Here is a 24,336-nt window from a genome sequence, read left to right as displayed (position 1 = left end):
GCGGGGAGGAGGAGGGGGTGCAGCACTAGCGTGAGCAGCCCACAAATCTGCTGGAGCTCTACAAGGGCGCCCTTGAGGGAAGACAACCCGAACAATAGCGGGGCGGGGCGGCGGAGCCACCTAGCAGGCCGTTAATTGAGGAGCGGGCGGCGCTGAGGTCGGCCAATGGGTGGGGACCCACTAGTTCAGCCAACCCCGAGGAGGTCGCTGCGGTCCTCGCCCCGCCCCCTTTTCTCCTCTCCTCCGGGAGGGGGATTGGCATTCCTTAGCAACCTTCACAGTGGGTTCGGCGGTGCTTTACGGCCCCCTCCCCTCATCCACCAGGGAGGGGAGGGAAAGGGGTGTGCAACACACGTGGAACCAATCAGTCGCCCGCTCCAGCCCCCGGGGCTAATCACCCGGGAGACCGAGGAGGGGGGAGGGAGAGGGAGGCTGCCGTAAAGCGCGGGCGGCGCTGTGCTGAGGCTGTTTCGGTTGGGGGTGGAGGAGGGGAGCTTCCTGCCGGGCCGGGCCGGGTCGGCGGGGTTGTCATTGGGGTAGAACCGAGGCGGCCGCGGAGGCAGCAGCAACAGCAGCAGCCATGGCGGGGGCGCTGGCGCGGAAAGCGGCCGACTATCTCCGGAGCAAGGATTTCCGGGATTACTTGATGAGGTGACAACGGAGGGTCCCTGGGAGTGGGAGAGGAAGCTACCGGTCCCTTCCCCGCCTGGGTCGGTCCCCAGTGGGACGCGTGGGCGGCCGCCCCGGCGTGAGACCTGCGCGGCGGCTGCACCTGCCCGCGCTCGGTTCCGCTCGGGCTGACTTGCCGGAGGCGGCGGGGAGCCCCGGCCAGCGTCAGTGGAGCGTCTTCCTCTGGACCCAGCCCGGCGCGCTGAGGTCTGCAGCCGGGGTCCGGCACCCTCGCCCTCGGTGGCTTGTTTTACAGATGAGGAAACTGAGGCTCACAGTCTCCAGCCGGCCTGGACCGCCGTGGCTCGGAAGGATCGGGCAGAGCCAGGACTGGAGCTCCGGCCGGCGGGTGGGGGGACACTGGGGCGGAGGCGGTCCCCGTCCCGCAGCGCTGGCGGAGGGGCTGGAGCGCCTTTCCCTGACAGGGGCGGTGTTTCTGGGCTGTGTCTCAGGGTGAGCCCCGGGCCCTGGCTCGTATCCCCTTCACCAGCTGTAGAGGCGGCTGCGGCTTGAGTAATAGGGTCACCTATTTAGAGCGGGAAAGGACTGGAGGGCTTCTCGTTTTACAGACGAGGAAACTGAGGCACTGAGGGCTTAAGCGTCTGGCCCTGGGCCACACCCCTAGCAAGAGCCGGAGGAAGGGTTTGATCTGGAAAGTATTTCAGAGCCCGATGAATCCAGCCCGATCCTTTTACAGAAAAGGAAACAGAGGCATCGAGAGGTTACGGGTTCGAGTGGGATTTGATCCAGGATATAGACCATAAAGTAGTATAGACCAGTATAGAAAGTACTTTGGGACTCATGAGTCCAACCGGCGCAATTTACAGAAAGGGAAACTGAGGCACAGAGAGGTTAAGTGATGGGTCCTTAGTTACACCTCCGGTAGGTGCCTGGGGCGGGATTTGATCCTGGAAAGTACTTTAGAGGCGGTGAGTCCAACCTGCACATTTTACACAAAAGGCAGCAGAAGTGTGGATAGGGTTAAGAGGCTTGCCCCGAGCCACACAGCTAGTAAGTGTCTGAGGCAGGATTTGAACACAGTTCTTCCTCTAATGGACGATGTGTGTCTGCAGAGACAGCCCCAGTTTGGGGAAGGAGAGGGATAAGAATCTCAGTGCTGTGTGTTCAGTTTAGTGCTGCTAACGCAATCCTTCCTCCCCCAGCCCCTACGCCAAGGATCCAGGCTGGGGCAGGTCTAGTTAGGGCCTTAGTTGTGGCTGGTTACCTTTGGGCCTTTGGCTGAACACCTTTGCAGGAAGTTTAGGGGTATGGGGCAAGAGTGATTGAAGTCTAGTAGGTCCCTCTTTAGTGAGGAATTGCGTGGCCCTCTGGAAGCCTGCTCAGCCTACTCCAGTGCCTCATAACTAAAATGGCTTTGAACCTTTTTATCTTTAGAAGTTGGGAAAGAAAACTTGTGTGTGCTGCCCTTAAGGCCATGTTGGCCTAAACTTTATTTTTGCCAGGAAAAGCACTTAATGGGGGGAAAAAATTTAAGATGTACCTTTACATGCTTAACTGATTTGCAATTTATCCGTAATAGGTTATATTTTGTTTAAGTTATCATGGTGGCCTTACAGCAGCCCTGTGAAATAGGTGGTAGGAACTGTGCCCTGCCCATTTTACAGCTGTGGTTCTGAAAATGCAAATTTATTAACTTGATACTTGTTATGAACCAGGATTGGAAGAAGCCCAATACTTTTAGGGTTGTGATAGCTTCCCATTCGAGGACTTTCCCCATCTCTCTTCCCGGAGTGGGTGGTATTTCCCTTTCCACCTTACTTTGTATTCATTTTGTATGTACTTTGCATTTACTTCTTGGTGTACACATTGTGTCACCTCAGTAAAAGCCTTTTTTTTTTTCATCTTTTTATCCCTGATGCCTCACACCCCATAGAAGTTTATGGAATATTTATTGGCTTGAATTGAATGTTCTGTGCGTACTGGGACCTTTATACAATAAGGAGGTCAGATTTCCCGTGCTGGAACAACCAGACCTACAGATCTAGGGAGGTGGCTGGAGGCTCTCCATAGAGATGGAACTGGCCACCTGCCAGTTATACATTCTTCATTCACCTGGCACACCGGTGACTACATCAGGATAGATGACCAGTCTTTTTAGTGCTATAAAAAGTCACAAGGAAAGTCACCATCTATTGACCTTGTGTTTGACCTCAGCCTGCTCTTCTTGCACTCTCAGGCCCCAGCTGATGAGGGGTTTGAGAAGAGCAGGTATGGACACCAACATGACCCTTATGGTAAAATGGGACCAAACAGATTGTTTTACAAAATCTACTCTTTATTTACTAGAAGAACTTCACATTAAAATGGGTTGGGGGGAAGCATTACTTTATGTTAAATAGCCAAGTAGTCTTTATACTATGTAAACTGAGCATTTGTATATGATGCAATTTAGAAGAACTCAACATATCACTTTTTTTAAACTTCTTTTCTCCATCTTTTACATATTTCCCTTTAAGTTACAGTGAAAGGATATTCAAGGTGAAAAGCCTTATTTGACCATATCTATTTTCAGCGCTCATTTAACTTTCATTTGTAAGCTTTTCCTTTTGACATATCTGGCACAACTCATTTTGAAATTACTACTTAAAAGGATGGCGAGTCAATTTTTTCCAATTTATTTGAGTTACAAATTTTTCTCCCCATCTTTCCCCTACCCCACCCCAAAATATTGATTCTACTGAGTACCCCTTTCCCCAATCTACTCTCTTATCCTCCCCCCCAACTTTCTAGTAGGGCAAGATAGATTTTTATACCCCAGGGCCTGTATATTTTATTTCCCAGTTGCATGTAACAAGCAATTTTATGAAGAGTCATTTAGGAGCATAACTCATATATAGAAATTTGGTTGAAAAAGTAGGTGAGAGCAGGCTTTCTTCAAGTTAGATGATTTTTAATACAAAAACATGTAAATTGGTGAGAGAACTTTAGAAAAAAAACGCTGTCTTGGTGCTGATCTCAGTTCCAAAGGCACTTTACAGATATGTATTGTATTTGTACAATTCAGTCAGTGTTAATTTTGTGATTCTGTATTTCATTGGAAAATACCATAATATCGATTTGAAATCCTAATAGATCTCTAAGAAATGTAATTCACTCTCCTGTGGAACAGTGAACTGGGGAACAAGAGCTATTGACTGGCAATACTTCCATATTCTCAGATGAAGAATAAGAAAATATCCAAGAACAATTTTGATGGCGAAAGTTTTTGTTTTAAATTTCAAAAAAAATCAGTAGTCCTTTTGGAGGAAACAGCCTTAAAGTAATAGAAGGAAGGGAGAGGTAAAGCACACAGATGCTTGCTATTGAAATAACTTGAAGCCTTGAGTGGTACTTTAACTGTTTACTACTATAGTTTTTTTTTTTTTGCTATTAAAAGAAGGCACTTATAAAGTATGTTGAAAAGGTGACATATAACAAGTTTTTTTAAGTACTGGAAGAAGTTTGTTAAATGGATATCATTAAAATGAAAATATTTTCCATTCCTTTGTTGTTCAGATGTGTCCAACACTTTGTGACCCCATTTGGGCTTTAGTTGACAAAGATACTGGAGTGGTTTGCCATTCCTTCTCCATTTTATTTTACAGGATGAGGAAACTGAGGCAAATGAGGTTAAGTGACTTACCCAGGGTCACACAGCTAGTAAGTGTCTTTGGTCACATTTGAACTCAGAATGATCAATCTGCCTGACTCCAGGCCCAGCACTCTATGCACTGAGCCACCTGGCCGCCTCATTCTTTAGGATCTACTTATTTCTGCTAGTACAGGATCTTACTGTAATCTTCTTTTTAATACTAAAACTAATAATTTTTAGAACTGGAAGATATCTTGGCATTTTTCATATGAGGAAATTGATACCTAAGAGGGGGTGAGTGACTTGCCCGATGTCATACCCATTTCATAGGACATATGTGTTATTCTTAGATGAGCTTTTTTTCAAATAATTCACCTTTTGTAATATTTTGCCTACTTTTTTCCTAATAGATTTTTAGGATGAGACTTACTGTTGAAAATAATCATGTTGTGAACAGAGAGGAAGAAGAATGAAAACATTGAATTTGAAATTGTAAAATTAATTGGTTTTAAAGTTACAAATATGTGTTGTAGAGACATACAGATAACGTGGTGTCAAGAATGGAGATGTTTTCACAGAGTAATAGTTTAAAAATTGAAAAGAATCTCAGTGGCTATCTAATCCAACCCATACCTGAAAAAGAATTCCCTGAAAGTATTTCGAGGCCTTCCCATACCAGGGCCACCATACCTGCAGTTCTTGAGAATAATTTTGGGGCTACCCACAGAGATGGAAGGAATCTCAGTCTTAGAATCTGAAAAAGGGACAGTTGCCATATAGTCTGTTTTTCATTCACCAGGCATATAGGTAAATTTTTCGGGATACATGGCCTTATTTATCACCACAAAGTATCAAAAGAAAAGTCATCAACTAGCTTCATATCTTGTCTATGACTTCATTTTTGACCTAGTCTATGCTTTGTGTGCCATCAGGACACTTCAGGATGACCAGAAAAGGCTTAACTGGTTGGGGTTTGAGATGAGTGGTGTAGGACACTCCCCTTCCCCCACTGCTTTTCCTAGATCTATTTTTTTTCTGTCCCAGTTTTTTTAAGAAGGGGGAAGGCAAGGCAATTGGGGTTAAGTGACTTGCCCAAGGTCATACAGCTAGTAAGTATGTCAAGTGTCTGAGACTGAATTTGAACTCAGGTCCTCCTGACTTCAGGGCCGGTGCTCTATTCACCTAGCTGCCACGGTATTTTTCTGATACTGTCATCCCTGAAGACTTCTTGTCTTACCAATCTTAACAGTACCATCCAGACCTTAATAGCAAGAACTCTTGATCATTTTGAACCTATGGCTGATAGCATTAGGTGCTTCTGTTGTCAACTTCTTTTGGGGGCCCATACTTTGAGAAACACTACTTTAACTGAAACTCCTGTTTCTCTCTAGATTATGACTTTGCTGCAACATTACTCATTTGGGTTTCTAAGCCTCCTTCTAGCTTCTATTCCTATAATGAGGATGAATTTCTTCCAGGTAGGTTGTTGTGCCTGGGATGATTTCATGGTAAAAAGAATCAGGTACCTATAGATAAGATCAGCTGAGGTGAAGATCACAACATAATTACGGTATTTTGGACATAGACAATAAATGTTTGACTTGAGTAATATCAGACAATAATGTCCATGCTTTATGGATATTCTCATTTGAGTCTTACCAACAACTCTGTCAGGTTAGGTACTACAAATGTTTTTATCTTCCCTTTACATATTGAGAAATTAAGGCTCAGCTAGGTTCCCTATATATTTTTTTTTTTACAGTGTACTATAGAACACTGTAAAAGTTCCTGTAGAACACTGTAAAAACTGTATATAGGGGTGGCCAGGTAGTGCAGCGAGTAAGAGCACCGGCTCCAGTGTTGGGATGACCTGGATCAAATCCGGGCTCAGATACTCAGCACCACACCTAGAAACACCTGGCCATGTAACATTGAGCAAGTTACTTAACCCCAATTGCTTAGGGGCGGCCAGGTGGCTCAGCGAGTAAGAGCACTGACTCCAGTGTTGGGATGACCTGGAGATCAAATCTGGGCTCAGATACTTAGCACCACACCCAGAAATAACTGGCCGTGTAACCTTGAGCAAGTTACTTAATCCCGATTGCTTTAAAAAATAAATAAATAAAACTATATATAAATAAAAAATCCCAACCTAAACCAGAAATTTTTAAAAAGTATGTTTTTTAAAAATAACATGTTTAGGGGGCGGCTAGGTGGCATAGTGAATAGAGCACCAGCCCTGGACTCAGGAGGCCCTGAGTTCAAATCTAGCCTCAGACACTTGACACTTACTAGCTGTGTGACCTTGGGCAAGTCTCTTAACCCCAATTGCCCTGCCTCCCCCACTCTAAAAAAAAAAAAAGAAAAAAAAATAACATGTTTGTTAAATGGATATCTCTTTGACCCCACAAGAACAGCTATTCCCACCCTCTTTATGCTGGCTCCCTTGAGTTCAGTTACTTTTATGAAAATGACTCCTAAATCTATATATACAACCCTAATTTCTTTCCTGAATTATGGTTCTGCAAATATCTGCCTATTGGACATCTTGGCATCTCGACCCTACTGGTACCACAAGCTCACTATATCCCAAACAGAACTCATTTTTCCCTCTCCCGCCTCAAAATACCCCTATGTTTGACAACATTACCATCCTTCTAGTTACTCAAATTTACATCCCTTTTGTCCCTACCTCATTCATAAATGCCTACTATGTGCTAGGCACTGGGTATATAAATATGAAACTTAGACAGTTTCTGCCCTCAAGAATCTACTTCTGCTCTCTTACAATCTACTAGGGAGATTCAACATATTTAGATAGTTAAACAAAGGATGTGTGCCCTCCCTCTCCCAGCTAAACCAAATACAGTGTGATTAGAGCTGGGGGAGGAGAAGCGAGCACTAACACCTGGAGGAAGCAGGAGGGAACTAAGAATTGAAGAGGGGAGCTGGTGATGTAGAACTTTTCCTGCCATGGGACACAGCCTGTGAAGAAGCACAGACAAGTGGGATATGGAATAGTAAGTAGGCCTGTTTGGCTGAAGCATAGAGTATATGACAGAGGGAGTCTTACATAACTAGCCAAAAAAAGGCAGTCTTGCTCCATGGAAAGAGAGATTACATCAGGATAGGATTGACATAAATAGATGGGAGGGAGTGGGAGATGGTGGCCAAGAAAGGGAGTTTTGGTCTAGTCAAATCTGATTCTGAATTTTTGAGATTCTGAGTGGAAGGTGGGAGAGGGAAATGCAGGTAGCAGCATGGCAGTTGACAAGATGCCCTCTCTGCTAGGCCTTGGTGTCCCAATGGGATGGTTAGATGGAATAATGAAGTTCTGCCCCTCATCACCTCTTACCTGGATTATTGCAAAACAATTTGGTTTCCATATCTCTAAATCTCACCCTCCATAATCCATTCTCCCCTACCTGCCAAAATAATTTTCCTAAAAGAGGCCTGATCATGTCACTCCCCTACTTTTAAAAATCTTTGGTTGTTCCCTATCGTCTCTATGATGAAATACAGATGTTTTGATGTTTGAAACTTTCCTTGTTATGGTTCCAACCTAACTTTCAAGATATAGCCCATAATTCTTCATTTCGTATATTCTACATTACAGCCCAAAATTGGGTTACTACTAGTTCCGGAATTCAAGATGCCATATCAAATGACCAGAACATTTAGTTCCTTTTATGTGCCAGGCACTGTGCTAGGCACTGTGGATACAAAGAAAGAAATTATGAACACCGGTAAGACATAATGGGGGAGGGGGTACTAGCTGCTCCCTTTCCATGCCTTTGCACAATTCCTCCCCCCCACCCCCCCATGCTGTGCTTTGTGCTTTTCATTGCTGCTTCTAATGGCTGTCTTCCTTCAAAACACAGCCCAGGGGCTACTTCCAACTTGGAGCCTTTCTTAATCTTCCTTATTTGATAACAGCTACGACCTCTTGAAGTTACTTTGTACTTTTACATATATGCACAGGTTGTATTTCCCCAGGAGAATGTAATTCCTTCAGAGCAGGAACTACTATATTTTTTTTCCTTGGTAGTAGCAGCCATTAATAATAGATGGCATATAGTTCTTTAGGATTTGCAAAGCCTTTGCCTGTATCATCTCATTTTATATTCACAAGCTTGTGAAGTAAATATTATTTTTCTCATATTACAGTTGAGGAAACTGAAATTCAGAGGTTTAAGTGGGATGTCCAGACATGCATAGCTACTCAGAGGTAGTATTTTAACCCATGGTTTCTGTGTACCATGTCATTCTCCTACAGTTTCTTGCACAGTAGTAGGAGTTGAATAAATTGTTTGTTGAATCTAACAGTAAAGTCCTTGGAGTTGTGTATTAGTAAAGAAACTTTTAAATTTACATTGCAAGATTCAGCATAGTATAGAAGAAAAAGGGAGAGACCTGGTTTGGAATTCTAACTGACATCTGTTAACTGTGACAAATGGCAAATCACTTCACCTTTTGGTTTCTTCATCTGTAAATTGGAAATTACAGTACTGGTGCTATCTTCTATATAAGATTGTTGTGGGCAGAGCCCTAAGGAAAGACCAGCTGCAGATATTTTCTGAGTGTATGAGAGATATTAGAGGCAACTTGGTGGCTCAGTGAATAGAGTGCTGGGCCAGGAGTCAGGAAGACCTGAGTTCAAATCCAGCCTCAGACACTTACTGTGTAACCCTGGGCAAGTCACTTAACCTCTATTTGCCTTAATCCATTGGTGAAGGAAATGGCAAACCACTATAGTATATTTGCCAAAAAAAACCTCATGGAGAGCATTGGCATGTTGTGGTCCATGGAGTCACCAAGAGTAGCCCATGACTGAACAACAGTGGCAGGTGTTGGGACAGGGCCTTTAGAACATAGTATCTCTAATTTCTTGGGTTTCTTAGTATTCTGTCCTTTATATTTTTTCTTCCCCCCTCCTTTCTTCTAATCCATAATTTTGAAGAACCTAAATCAAACAGATTCATTCTAGGTTGCTAATCTGTTTGTCTTTTTTCTTCCACTTTTGAACATTTCTTTTCACACATTGCTTAAACCTATTAAGAAGGGAGAAAAGAACAGTTGTTCCTTATTCCCTTTTCCTATTCTGTTTTTGGTTAAGAAATGAGAATGAGCATAAAGAGAAATTGAGGTAGTTATTTCCATGGTTAAATTGCTCCAACTTTGAGATTAGTGATTCTAGATTTGTTTACTCACTTAATGTAGATAACCTGGTTTTGGTGCTTTGGAATTCCACCTGAAAATTTCAACCCTAGATATGCAATGAGGTTCTAGTAGGTAGGGCCCAAATCATGTAATATGTACTTATAGATCAAATAATCCTTTGTATTGTGTATCTATAAATAAATCTGAAATGAATGTGGTGGTGATTTCATCACTCTAAAGTTAATGAGCTGTGCTAATTTTAGCTGCCAAGTTTCCACATTATCCTCAAGAACGTATTGCTGTGTTCTAGACTAGAGGTCAGGATAGAATAATAATGAGAGACCTAAGGGAGATTCTGAGACCTTCCTAATTATCAACAAGGCCCTTAAAGATTCAAAGGATGTACAATGTAGATGGGTAACATAAAAGAAAAGGCACCATGAAAAGAAACAATCAACTTGTATTCTGAAGGCCCAGATCTGAGTCCTGGCTTCAAAAATTACTAGCTGTGTGTTACTGTTGTTCAGTTGTGTCTGACTATTCGTGACCCGTTTGGGACACTCTTGACAAAGATAGTGGAGTGGTTTGCTGTTTCCTTCTCCAGCTCATTTTGCAGATGAAGAAACTGAGACAAACAGGGTTAAGTGACTTTTCCAGAGTCTCACAGCTAGTGTTTGAGGCCAGATTTTTGAATTCAGGAAGATGGTCTTCCTGACTCCAGGCCTGGCATTCTATTCACCCAGCTGCCTCCAGCTAGGTGAATATGGACAAGTAATTTCATCTCTCTAAGCTTTAGTTACATTCTTATGGTGAAAACTATTTGCAAACCATAAAGTATCATCTAACTAAGCTATTTTTTTCCACTTAAAAGAACAAATGGCCAAATACCATACTTCTTTCATCTTTCTCTTGTCATTTCTTCTGTCTCTTCCCTTAATACAGATCCCCACTCTTATGCTCTCATACTTTACATTTTACCGTAAGAGCTGTGAATTTGAAACTTGTCTTCAGACAAGCACAGGAGTTCAAAATTTCCTTGAAACTAGAAGAACAGCTGGGCTAGTCATGATGAGAGATGGATAGATTGCAATCTGCCTCATTGTGAGAACTTTCACATTGCTGAGACCATAGATAAAATTCAGTGTTGGAGAGCTGAAACCTACTTACCCTTAATGTAAGACCAGTTTCTTTTTTATTTTAACTGAAAAACCAGGATGAAATATACTCCCTCTCTTCTAATATCTAATAAATTATCAAACTTTCTTGATTTTGCTACTACAGTGTCTCTTGGATCCATTTCTTTCTCTTTAGCTTTTCTCTTTAGTTTTCTTATCTTTCCTCTCTTCCTCATTCCAGTCTAACCTTCATGCCACTGTCAAACTAGTCTTTTTTTATGTACAGATTAGTTATGTCGTATCTTTCCTTAAAACTTTTCAGTGGTCCTTTGTTGTTTGCAAGTAGAATTGTCATCACTCCTTAACATACTACTTAATGACCTCTACTGTTAATTTTCCTGGCTGTTTCATTCTTCTCCTGCCATCTATTCTGTGCTCCAGCCAAACTGTACTATTCATCATTCCCTCATACCTGCACTTTCCCATTTACTCATCTCCTCACCCTTTTTCCCCCTGCCCTGATTTTTTTGACTGTTGAATTCCTACCATCCTTTTAAATTGAATGCTGTCTCTTCCATGAAGCTTTCTATGACTTTTTCCCTCAGTCAATGATAGCTTTCATTTCCCCATAGTACTGGGTATTTCTTATGTAGTTACATAAAATTTTATATTTTAGTTGTCTATAGATAGAGTCAATCCACAACATCACTTCATTTAACTTGTGCAACTTCAAGCATTGGTGTGATTTTATTAGTAACCTCGTTTTCATTTTTGCATTGCTAAGTGTCCTGCCTCCTCCACTGTCCCTGCCCTAGTGGGGACCTGGGACTCACCCCAAGGGATGTGCTTTTCGTTGGGTAACAAACAGTTCAACCACAGAAGTGAAGGGGAGATTAGAAATGGCTGGTTCCCCCTTTCCCTTTTGTACCTCAGGCTTCTGACATTGCAGCTTTTCCCCCTTTCCCTCCTGCTACTGACTCTGGATGCTACCATTGCCTCTTCTCTCCCTTGCATTGTACAGTTATTTCATGGTTACTGTGTTAGGAAAACTGCAAATTATAAGAATTAATGTTTTGTTATAAAGAATTACATGCAGAAAAGTATATTTTCTTTTTTTTTTTTTGCTTTTTGTAGGGCAATTGGTATTTAAGTGACTCGCCCAAAGTCACACGACTAGTAATTGTGTCAAATGTCTGAGGCCAGATTTGATCTCAGGTCTTCCTGACTCTAGGGCCAGTGCTCTATTCACTGTGCCACCTAGCTGCCTCCCAGAAAAGTATATTTTCTTTTTCTTTTTTTTTTTTTTTAAAGCAATTGGGGTTAAGTAATTTGCCCAAGGTTACACGGCCAGTTATTTTGTGTGGGTGTTAAGTATCTGAGGCCAGAACCGATCCCGGGTGCTCCTAACTCCAGGTCAGCGCTATTACTCAATGCACCACCACCTAGCCACCCCTGAAAAGTATATTTTCAACAATCACTAGCAAAGGATTACAATTTTGGGTGGTTATGGGAACCTAACTCCCTATTTCCCATATATTCAATGTATCAGAATCCATAGTTTTGACTTACTCTGATTTCTAGGAATATTATCCCTGTAAAAGTTGAGGATTGAGTGCACTTATTTGTGCATGTAGTATATTTCTATCCTAGACTATAATTTGTTGAGGACAATGTCTATGTCACCTAAATTGTTTATCCCAGTTTCTAGCCTAATCCTATAGATATAATTGTCATTTTATAAATTGCTTCTTTGGTAGAATATAAAAATTGTTTCCTGAAAAGAAGCTAAATATTAAACCATTTAATAGTATCATTTACTGTAACTCAGCTCTCAAGTTCTCAGAATATTCTGAATTTACTCCACATTTCTAGTGTGCTGACATTAATCCTCTGCTTCGTCTTGCTATCCAAAGTATGGTTACCAAAGATCAACAGATTTTGATTTTTAGAAAAAGTCATGTTGCCAGTTTTTTTCAACTACAGGAGATTTAGGCATGTGTGTGCATCTGTATACTTATGTGACTGTGGGTGTGGTCAGAAGGAATCAGGATATCAGGGCTGGAAAAAACCTTAGGTTTGTTTCCTCCCTCAACATACCCACCTATACCCCTAACTTTACAGAGGGGAGGGAAATATAGTCTAAAGACCCCAAAAGTGGTTTTTGCGCAGTCACATTGCTAATTAGTAGCTGGGATAGCAATTAATAGAATCCAAGCATCCAGACCTAGTGTAATGTTCTTTCCACTATATCAAGTTGCTTTTCTCTAGAAATAGGTCCCTGACACAGCAGCAAGTGTTAGTGGCTTCTAGTAGTGACAACATCTAGAAGATGAATGTAGTCACTTGTTAGGTCTGAAAAAAGAAAATTTTACTTCCTTCCTGGGATCTCAGAGTAGAATAAGTGGGAAATAGACTATCCTCTGAGCTGAATAAGTTTCCCAGAACTCACCATACTGAGATGATGTACAGTCATAGAGTTAAAAACTTGTTTTTGTACTGTTGTAATCATCACTATACACAGATTATACTGTTTAAAAAAACAAACAAACCTGGTAGTATTTATTTTAGTTCTTTTGAGAGAGAGAAATTGGAGTCTAAAGGAGAAAAAATTTGGAGGCATTTCTCTAAAATGATTCATGTGCATATATGAAATAATCACAACGAATAAACAGCAGTGATTCTGACCTTTGCTATAAGTCACTTTCTCTTACCTGGTTGATTGTTAAGGATTAGCAGAATAGTAGTGGTATAAAAAGAATGTATTCAGTTTTTCTAGATTCCTATCTACTTGCAAACATTTTTGTTTTGATGTTTTTATTTAAATGACTTAAGGTCACATATATGTTTGTGTAGTGATTTTCATAGATATACTTTATATGTTCATCAGTCAGTATATTCTCTCCCCTCAAATTAGCTTGTATTTGCTTATTTATATACATGCTGTATTCCACCACCACCACCCCCAAAAGTAGAATATAAGCTAATTGAGGTCAGGGACTGTTTCACTCTTGTGTTCCAAGTTCACAGTTCCTGGTATATAATGTTTTTGAAGACTATACAGTGTTTTGTATATGCCAAATGCTTAGCAAATACTTGTTAAGTTGTCTTGGATTTGTATAGCTCTTTGAAAATGATTGCTATTTTTAAAACACATATATGTGTAAAAATACACATATGTATAATTCACATTAACTAGATATTTGCAACAGTCCCCAAGATTGACAGTATTAGTTTCTTCATAGATGAAAATTAAATCTTTAGTTTAAAGTCAAGTAGCTTATTAGTGGCAAAATAGAGACTGGTGCCTCAAGTCTTCAGACTTGGACTTCCCTGAGTCCAGGGAACCCTAATTTATTAAGATCAGGGTGGCTTCTTTACTGTGTTTCTTACAGTTGCAGTTACCAAAAGTTGCAGTTACTGAAGTTATTGAAAGTTGGAAATTGGAAGTTAAAAATTCTACTTCAGAGCAGGTACAAACTTATTAGCATGTTATCCTGAAGCTGAGAAGGGATTGATTGATTACAGTAGAAGCCGCAACCAGGGGATTGAGCCAGGATGGTCTACCACTATAACACACTTTTTTCAGGTTTTATGTATGAAAGCAAACTTTCCATGTAGCTGTTAAACACACAGCTTATTCCCCCTGCCTCCCTCCTGTGTTTTATGGCTATATGGAAAGCATGACTTTAGATCCTGGACAAGGATATTTGGATTGTTGTGTTATAATGGTTCACTGTTCTGGCTAGATGGGTAGCTATGTGGCACAGTGGACAGAGCTGCAGTCCTAGATTTATCTTTGTGAGTTCAAGTTCAGCCTTAAACACTTGCTAGCAGCGTGATCTGGGCAAGTCACTTAACCCTGTTTGCCTCAGTTTCTTCATCTGTAAAATGAACTGGAGAAGGAAATGGTAAAGTGCACCAGTATCTTTGCCAAGAAAAACCCGGATGGGGTCACAAAGAGTCAGATAGCACTAAGGAATGACCGAACAGCAGCAACAAGGAATTCTGGCTAGATCACTTTGTGGGATCTTATACTCTAACTGGCTCTATCTTACTTGCAGGACAGTGTACTATGTTTGAATTTGTTGGGGAACAGAATTTTTGATATTTCAGTTTGTTCTGTCTCCCTAAATAGTGTGGCTCACCTGCTGTTCTGGTGCACTTGATATATTGGCATCAAAGTGGTTTAATGGAAAGACTGTGATCTTGGAATAATTGGATGAGGGTTCAAATCCTAGTTTTGTCTTTTGCTACCTGGGTGCCTTTGGGCAAGTCACTTCTTCAGTTCTCTGGGCCTCAGTTCCCTCATCTGTAAAATAAGGGAGCTTTAGTAGACATTCAAGTTCCCTTCTAACTCTTCTGTACAGTCCTGTGAAAATATGAACCCTATTTGAGATGTGCTTTTATTTTTCTCAAATTTTATTTGTTTACTTTTAGTTTTCAGCCTTTGCTTTTATAAGATTTTGAGTTCTAAATTTTCCCCCCTCTCTCCACTTCCCCCCTCCCCAAGATGGCATGCAGTCTTGTATAGGCTATACATGTGAAACGTGCTTTTAAATGCTACCAACACAGTCAGTGAACACTTTTCATGTGAGAATTTATAACTATTGATATCTAATACTTCTGATAAAAGTTATAGAGAAGTGAATGGCTTAGAAACACATTATTGAGAATGTTCACTAAATATCATTTTTGTTTTACTTGTTCTTTATGCCTTTGCTGTAACCACAAAAATGTTTGGGGGAATGGGTAGGGTGGGATACAGAATTATAACAAGCAGTTATTAAAGAAATAAAAATCAATTCAGTGTGAAATTTTGAATTTGTTCTAAATTTTGAGCTTTGGGCATTTCTGACATCTTGTTACTGAATTAGAAATTAACAGTGTTGCTGTAGAACACTGAAATGCAATTAGTATAATTGTAAAGCTATCAGAATCTACTTTTATAGGATAACTTTTCATAATAAGTATTCCACATATATATAATAGTAATGTTTTAACAGTTGTCACCTCTAGATAATAATCAATACAACCCTTTTAAAGTATTTTCCAAAAAACATAAAAGAATGCTTGACATATTTAAGGCCAAATGATTTAGAAAAATGGTACAGATACACTTGTGAGGTTAGGTTTAACTCATAGATCCAGTATTTTTCATGAAAGCAACTGAACTTGGTTTTTGTTTTTGTTTTTTCCATGTTTCCCTGTTTGAACCTCGATGGCCACTCATAAAATAGTACGGTAAGAAACCTGTTTGTACTTCATTTCAGGGACTTACAGATTTACTTCATTTTCAAAGTTATGGACACCTGACCTGGCTCCCTTTGCCTGAGATAGCATATCTAACCACCTTGACTGGTGAGTTATGGAATAAATTTGCTGCAAGTTTTACCACTTTTCTTTTTTTTCGTCCATTCTGTCTTGACTTCTAAGAAGTGATCCCCATATAGTAGCTCTTCCCCTACTCCTGTTTATGCACAGAGAGCTTATAGTAGTTTCCATTTTTGCCAGTTAGCTGAACTTCCCAACCAGTAAGGTCAGACAAAAGGCAGCAAAAGTAGGAGGAACTTCTTTCTCCATAGAGGTTTACCATGACTATACTTGAGAATCATTATCCAAAACATTATGCCATATATTACAGCATCAGCCCTTTTAACACAGATATCTGCTCCAGAGCTATGATTACATAAGGTTTTTTGATCTTAAAATACCTGTTTCTGTTCTGAAATGCTAATCATAAAATTCCTTATTTTTCCAGAAAGTCTGGTTGCTGAATGTTTTTTTGACTGAGCATAGATCTTACACATAGTAAGAAAAAAATTCAGATACAGTATTTTGCTAGGAAAAAACCATGCATAGTAAAACTTAGGGGTCCAGAAATGAGATTGCTTTTACCTTCAATTTAACTCACTGGTAAAAAAAATCTATATATACATATCCATATCCATCCATCTGTCTGTCTATCTATCTAGTTTCATTGATTTAGGTAAAGTGTAGCTGTAAACCATTTACTGATATTCCTCAGAATGGAAACATCTAGAGGGTGATAGGGAGTGGATATCAGATTGAAATAAGTTACAAAGTCACTTTGTGACATAAGTCACAAATAAATAGAGCAATGTGGAGTCTAAGTACCTTTTATTTTTAGCATATAGAAATTAAATTTTTTCACTGCCTTCTCCCCTCAATAAATGATATGTGTATGAATGTGTTTATGCATATGTGCATAAATATAAAAAGTATTTGCAAAGTAGGTTTCCAGAAATTATATTTTAGATAATCAACCTTAGCCCTAAGAACACTTACATACCGAAAAGTTTTGTAAAATGAATTATAGAAATCCTGTATAGTTTTTTTTCCCCATTCTCATCTGTAGGTGAAAGATAATGCCAACTGTATTTGTCTTCATTTATGTGATTGGAGACAGTAATTGCTTTATCTATACAATAAGAATAGGCAGACAACTTCTAATCAGCAGTAAGTTTTACAGACTTTCTTTCTCCTCCATTGTAGCTATTTTTTCAACTATAAATCTTGGAAACATCAGCTTAAAAAAAAATCTTGGGCAATCTCTTCCCCACGTCATCAGAACCCCCAGCACAGTGTGATGCAGCTATTGCCAAAGCCTTTGCCAGCTCCTGACTTCAGATATCTCAAGGGAGACCAAGGTGTAGAGCCACACGCCGCAGACCTTTTCTGGCTTAGCATCAGTGTTTGTGGCAAGAGGCAAATCAGCACCACACCCCAGGGAAGGCCAACAGTGCTGGCAGCATCTGCCTAGGCAGGATCAGTAGGTCTTCTACTATCCCTGAGTTCCTCAAGAAAGTGGCTACTTGGAGAGTCAGTAAAGAATGTAGCAGAGGAAGATAGATGCAGCAGAAAAAAAGAGGAAAGTAAAATAACCCAGGTGGAGGAAGGCATGATGACAAAAAGGAAGACAGAATGGGAGTTGGAAAAAAGAATGGCCAAAAAAAAGATGTGGGGGAAAAAGTGAGTTGGAAAGACAGAAAGTCTGGGTAGGTTGGTGTGGGGGCTAGGGAGAGGGGTGGAAGGAGGAAAAGAAAAGATGATCAGAGGATGCTCATGCAAATATAAGGAATTTTAGCAGTAAATCTCACAAGACAGTAGTATCCTGCCACACAAAGTATGACCAGGTGACTCGTCAGGTTCCCTCCCATCACAGATTTTATAACAAATGGTTATTTTTGAACCAAAGGTGTCATTTCATAGATTCTTTTCACTATCATAAATAGTGGCTTTAAAATTAAGTTTTTAGGTACTTGGGTCTTTTTTTTTAGGGTGTTTCCCTTAAATTTACAAGTTTTTTTTCTATATTGGTAAAAATAGGATTGAAAATTATGCTAAACTCAAAGTAAAATATCCACCATTACTTTGACCAAATCTTTAAATAGCTCCTAAAGAGCTTTGTGACTTGAAGTTAAAAAAAAAATCATTGGTCCAAATAATAACAATTTAAGCAAATTATTTTTGCTATTTAAAAACAATTTTTTAATATAGTTTACAGCTGGAAGTACTTTAAGTTATTGGAATCTCATAGGAATATCACATATAAGAGGTGGAAAATAATTTATTTTCTTGTTTAGGCTGCTGCCTAACAAAGTATGTCCACTTTGGGCTATACGTTCACATAGTGATCAGGATAAATATGCGAGTGAAACCCCATAAGGCTAGGTTAAAGGATTGTTATATTTTTCCCAAAGATGAGACTAAATGCATTAGTTGAGAGGTTGACAAATTTTCATCCTTCCCAATTTTTAAATGGGATGGTTAAGGATGATTTAGTGGTAGTCTGCCTGAAGATTGGATATGAGTTCCCAAAACCCCTTCCAGCTCTAGATTAAGAATATAAAAACTTCAAGCCTGTATTCAGGTACTTTAGCCACTTAATGTCTGAATTTTGAACACCATCGAAGTAATGCTAGTTATGAAGGAAGACAGATTGGATGTAACGAGGCACTTTAATACTGATGTTACTTTTATAAAGTAGGAAATAATTAGAAACATTTTAATATTAATATTGCTGTTTTTTTAAAAGCAATTGGGGTTAAGTAACTTGCTCAAGGTTACACGGCCAGTTATTTCTGGGTGTGGTGCTAAGTATCTGAGCCTGGATTTGATCCAGGTCATCCCGACACTGGGGCCGGTGCTCTTACTCACTGAGCCACCTGGCCGCCCCTATTAATATTACTTTTGAAAATAAGAAATAGTTTAACATTTCATAGTTTTGACTTGATTCTTGTTCCCCCTTTTTGTATCTTCATTGTTTTATAGCACTTTTGGGGACCAGTAGCCAACTGGGGGCTCCCCATTGCAGCCATCAATGATATGAAGAAATCTCCAGAGATCATTAGTGGCAGAATGACATTTGGTAAGAATGTGATATTTGAATAATTAGAAAATTGACATGCTTCATTAAGGGTTTCCAGCTTGTTTTATACTAAAACGTATGAAGTTAGAAATGCAATTTATTGTAAGTTGGGTTTTGTTTTTGTTTTTCTCAGGAAGGAGGGGATTGTGGTATGTAAAAGGAGAAATATAGAATATTTGCTAACAATCATCAGTCTTTTAAAGTTTATTTTGACATAAATGTTTAACAAATAAAACTTTATGTTACTCTTTAGTTTACTTTGTAGTATTTTGTAAGGTCTAACATTACAGTCATTATTAAGAGTAGAAAATGGCACAGACATAGTACTGACACAGGGGAAGCATTTTAATTACATTTTCCTCCATTAATATGCTTTTAAGAACTAAAGTGGCTCGAACATCCAGTCTATTGAAACGATGAATGGGTCTTTATTATACTCGTGCTGCTTTTTATAGACTTCATCTTTGCCATCAAGTTTGAAAATGGTACAAGTAATTTAAAATTATTTAAAACTTTCATCACAAGATCTGGCTTTGAGTTGGAAGAGATCTTAAAGGCCATGCATCCAACCCAGTCTGAGACTTAGAGTGACTTACTTACAGTCACACAACCATTACATGGAACCTCTGGGTTCTGAAGACAACTTCAGTGTTCTTTCTGATATACCACACTGACCATTGACCCCATTTTCATAGAATTATAGCAACAGAAGTTCTGAACCTGGGGTCTATGCACTTGGTTTTAGAAATGTTTTGATAGCCTTATTTCAATATAATTGGTTTCCTTTGTATTCTTGTATATTTTATATTTTTAAAAACATTCTGTGAAGGGGTCCATGAGCTTCCCTAGACTGCCAGAACAGGAGAGGGTTTGTTGTTTAGTTTCAGACTCTCTTTTGGGGTTTCCATGGCAAAGATACAGGAGTGGTTTTCTGTTTTCTTTCTCCAGTTTATTATACAGAGGCAAATAAGCGTAAGTGACTCACCCAGGGTCACACAACTAGTATCTGAGCCCAGATCTGAACTCAGGAAGATGAGTCTTTCTGATTGCAGTCCAGGCACTCTGTCTACTGTACCTTCTAGCTATGGTGAAGAACTCCTGCTTTGAATGTGGAGAGACCATGAGTATCCTCTAGTCTAACTTCATTTTACTGTGGAAGAAACCAAATCCCGGAAGGGTTGAGTGACTTGACCAAGACCACATAGTTAGTAAATAAGCTTCCTGGGCATCAGTATATATACTAATACTTATGTTGACATTGTGTATTTACTAAATACAGGGATATACTATCTAAAAACCTTGGTCTCCAAACACTTATAGTGATCATTAATAGGACTAATTTGACATTATGCCCATCACAAATTTTTCTAAGTATTATTGAGAAGTAAACTAATCAGTGTTGGCAGCAGTGGTCAATTTGTTTCTCAAAGTAGTGGCCTTCTCATCACTGGAGGTATGTAAGCTGAGAGCAGATGACCGTCAGTGGGAGGTGCTGGTGAGTTGCTCTCTGCCAGCTGGCTGACTCACAGGTTCTCTTCTGCTGCTTTTTCGCACAGCCCTTTGTTGTTATTCTTTGACATTCATGAGATTCGCCTACAAGGTGCAACCCCGGAACTGGCTCCTCTTTGCATGCCATGCCACGAATGAAGTGGCCCAGCTTATCCAGGGAGGACGGCTCATCAAATACAAGTAAGCTATTGGTTTAGGAGGGAGAAGAAAGAATCCGAACCCTGAACCAACCACCAGTGGCAGGCATGGTTCGGCCCTTGCGCCAGCAAGAGACAGGGCCTACCCTAAGTGCTGAGAGTTTCATTTAAAGCTTGGCAAATGATGCAGCCAGGTTTTTTATGATGCATTTCCTTTGTAAAGTAATTTTTTAAAATAGCCCCTGCCATTGATGCTGCATTTTTATAAAATTGGGAATTTTAATAAATATTGGTTTAGACATATTCTTTTTCTTTTTTCTTTTTGGAGGGCAGTTGGGGTTAAGTGACTTGCCCAAGGTCATGCGACTAGTTTTTGTGTTGTTAAGTGTCTGAGGTCGGATCTAAACCCAGGTCCTCCTGACTTCAGAGCCGGTGCTCTATTCACTATGCCACCTAGCTGCCCCAGTTTAGACGTATTCATGTTTGGATCTGAATCGAACCCAAATATTGGATGATTGCCATGTGATCTTGATACTACTGATTTTCTTTTTCTTTACAGGATGAGTAAAAAAGCCTCAGCATAACAATGGGAGGAGGGGGTGTACCTGCTGCAGGGACAGCATTTCCAGCAATGGCTGCTGAGTCACAGATTCCATCACACATGGTCTTGCTAAGGAAGACAACAGCATCTTTTCATTAGCCAGGCTTATTTTAGAAAGAGCTGAGAGTACCTAAAATAACTCTTTGCTGCCTTACAATACTTAACATATTTTCTCTTTTTAAAGAATAGTTCAAATTATGCAACTAATTTAATGGTCTCAGTGATGGTTTTAATTTTAATAATATGTATATTAGCTCTCAATCATGAAATTTATCTTGTAAAAAACTGAAGAGAACAAAGCTTGTAACTTTGAGCACTTTGGTACACAGAAAATTTGGTTTGTTCTATAATAGTAACAGGTCAACTAGTAGTATTTGACCATGTAAAAAAATTTATTTCCAGTGGAGTAATTGTTTGAACCAGCTATCTGTGTACAAGCAAAATGCTGTATGCAGTATGTACAATCAAAATGCTGTAACTTAATTGCAATAAATCACTGAAATATTAAATTTCCTCTGCGGATATTAACTTATTAATTTCTCTGTTCTTATTCTCCTTGAGTTTTTTAGAACATTCAACACCGTTGAATGATATAGTACTTGAGCTAAGTCTTGGGGAAAGTATTCAGAAAGGTAGGGATGAAGTAGTACATTCCAGAAATGGGAGACAACACATGTACATGCACAGAGGTGAGAGAAAGAAGGCCCAGGAAAATGGGGAGAGTGACCTCCATTTTTTTTCAGAACAAAAGGTGTACGAACAAAAAAAGCAAAAACAGCCCTGCCCCTTGAGGAGTCCACATAAACAGACACCTACAAAATATATAACTGAGGAAATGGTAAGTAGTCTTAGTCAGGAGGTCTCCTAGAGGAGGCCACACTTGATCTAGCTTGCAAAGTCTTGTTACTTCTTCTTTAACTTCTGTCCCTTTCTCTCCAGTTATAGGGCCACCACTTATGTTCAGGCCCTTATTACCTCTAAACTATACTATTGAAATTACTTCCAGATTGGTCTCTCCAGCCTCTCACCCATTTTTCAATCCATCACACAGCTGTTAAAGAAACTTCAACAAAGCTCACATTTGATCCTAGCCCTCTCCTGCTCTAAAACCTTCAGGGGCTCCCTATTGCCTGTAGGATAAAATGTAAATTCCTCAGTCTGGCACTTGACTGTTCAAAATCAGATTCCAACCAACCTTTCCAGCCTTATTTCACTTTATTGTCTTTTATATATAGATTGTAATGGACAACCGAGAAAGGAAGACAGCGAAACCAATTATAATTTGATAGGAGTGTTTATTAACTGGCCGGTGACTGCCTCTCCGAGGGAAAGACAGCAGTGAGCTTTCTGTTAGATATAATTTTATAGAAAATGTGGTTGCTAGCAACACAGTATGTTTCTAAGGGGGTGCAGTGCCATTAGTATTGTTCCTATTGAAGTGAAGCCTTAGTATTGTTCCTACTGAAGCGAAGCGAAGCCATCATCCTTTAGAATCTGTGGGAATCTGTCGCATGTTTCTAGCAATACAGGTGAAACATTTGTTTACTATTGGGGCCTATTAGGTGGTTTCCAAGGAACCTAGTAGGGGTCCCGGTCCCCTCTAGCAGGTTTAAGGGGCATGGTGTATGATTTCTGGTGGTCACTTCAAGACTTATTTTCCAAAAAACCTGGACTACTAGCTGTTCCCCCTATCTCAATATATTCTCTTCTACCCTTGTGTGTGTCTCAAGCTGTCCACCATTCCTGAAATGTACTACTTCATTCTTATCTTTCAAAATTCTTTTTCGTCAGGGCTCGGTTTCCATGAATCCATTCCTGTCCCATCTCCTTCTGGTTAAAAATAATCTTTAAGATGTTCCTAGAGTACTATTCATGGATCTCTGTCTCTTGTCTCTTATCTCCTACATACCCTACTTTATAGTTACTGTATTCATATCATTCTCCATCCTTCCCCCTATATTTTACCTAGCCTCAGCACCTTGTACTTAATAAATATAGTAGGGTTTTAAAATTGAATGTGTACATAAAGAGATACTTCTACATGATACGTAGGGAGAAAGTGTCAGCACAAAGAAGTGGCTCTCTGATGGTAGAATTTGACCCGAACAAGTCGTGGTAGAGATTTGGGGAAAAGGATTATTCAAGATCACAAAACATATATCATTTCTAGAAATAGATTTAAGTTACCAGTAGGATTTTTGATCAGTGAAAACTGCCTTTATACTCTTTTTATGCATCAGAAATTGATACGAAGTTTGAGAAGATAAGCCTATTCCTCTGGAACCAAGTAATGAATTGTCATTATGGAGAGCCTAGGAAACAAGTGATCTGAGTTCTCAGCTGGACTGTGATTTAAAACCAAAAAGGACCTGAGAGACAATCTTATTCCACCCCATCACTTTACAAAATGAAGAAATGGCCAAGCAGAGCTAGGATTTGAACCCAGGTCCTTTGATACTAAATTTGGTCCTTTTTAACAACACGCTTTTGTCATAGCTTGTGGCTAAAATGTTTTCCTGTGGAAAAGATGTTAAATTTTATATGACAGAGCTGCTGCTTGGTCCAGAGGAATAAAGTAATGGGCTTTCTCCTTTCTCTACTAAAAGACCCCACTGCTCAGTGGGATCCATCCATGGACATGATGGGTCCTAACTCATATCCTTTGGTCCTACCATGCTGGAAAATGTTTTAAGGTTAAGGTTCAGACTCATGTCTTCCCCAAAAAGGTGAGTAGAAGACTGAATGTATAGTCCTTAACAGGTATGAAACAGGAATTTATTTCCTCTATGCCAAAGAAATGCTAAGAGACAAAAAAACTGAAGTGATTGGGAGAACAGGCAATTCTCTCATTCTTGTTTATTGACAAGAATTAATCAGTCAATAGGGCAACTGGATGGCATAGTAGATAGTGTCAGGCCTGGAATCGAATACTTATCTTGGTGGAATCCTAATAAAGCTGCCCCCAGCCCCAGTATTCTAACTTCATTATAGGCCTGGTCCCACTAAATAGTAGGCCCACTATGCCTACTAACACCCACCAACTCCTCTCTTACCCTAATACCCCCCCCCCAGCCAATATCCTAAGTTCATATATGCCTCACTGCTCACTGGAATAACAGGTGTGTCCCTGAACTCTTAGTTCCCACAGAAACAGTAGGTGTGTC

General features: G+C 39.9%; 1 protein-coding gene across 1 annotated transcript; it reads left to right on the top strand.

The window, feature by feature from the left end:
• Positions 1–580: 580 nt before the first annotated feature.
• MPC1 (mitochondrial pyruvate carrier 1) lies at positions 581–21,681 on the top strand. The gene is made up of 5 exons (XM_069070410.1): positions 581–651; positions 15,774–15,777; positions 18,829–18,925; positions 20,482–20,614; positions 21,131–21,681. The coding sequence occupies exons 1-5, from the start codon at positions 581–583 to the stop codon at positions 21,153–21,155; spliced, it is 330 nt and encodes a 109-aa protein (XP_068926511.1). The 3' UTR covers positions 21,156–21,681.
• Positions 21,682–24,336: the final 2,655 nt, after the last annotated feature.

Source organism: Petaurus breviceps, unplaced genomic scaffold, assembly GCF_028583685.1.
Source record: "Petaurus breviceps papuanus isolate PSGF00001 unplaced genomic scaffold, PetGlider_PUasm1.0 90808, whole genome shotgun sequence".
Taxonomy (NCBI): domain Eukaryota; kingdom Metazoa; phylum Chordata; class Mammalia; order Diprotodontia; family Petauridae; genus Petaurus; species Petaurus breviceps.
This window is presented reverse-complemented; position numbering and strand designations above follow the sequence as displayed.

Bases quoted from the DNA above. Each gene is read 5' to 3' on its own strand.
- MPC1 (XM_069070410.1), top strand. From the start codon at position 581: ATGGCGGGGGCGCTGGCGCGGAAAGCGGCCGACTATCTCCGGAGCAAG. The intron at 18,926-20,481 runs GTAAGAATGTGA...TTTTTCGCACAG, and splicing joins TAGTGGCAGAATGACATTTG to CCCTTTGTTGTTATTCTTTG. The intron at 20,615-21,130 runs GTAAGCTATTGG...TTTTCTTTACAG, and splicing joins GGACGGCTCATCAAATACAA to GATGAGTAAAAAAGCCTCAG.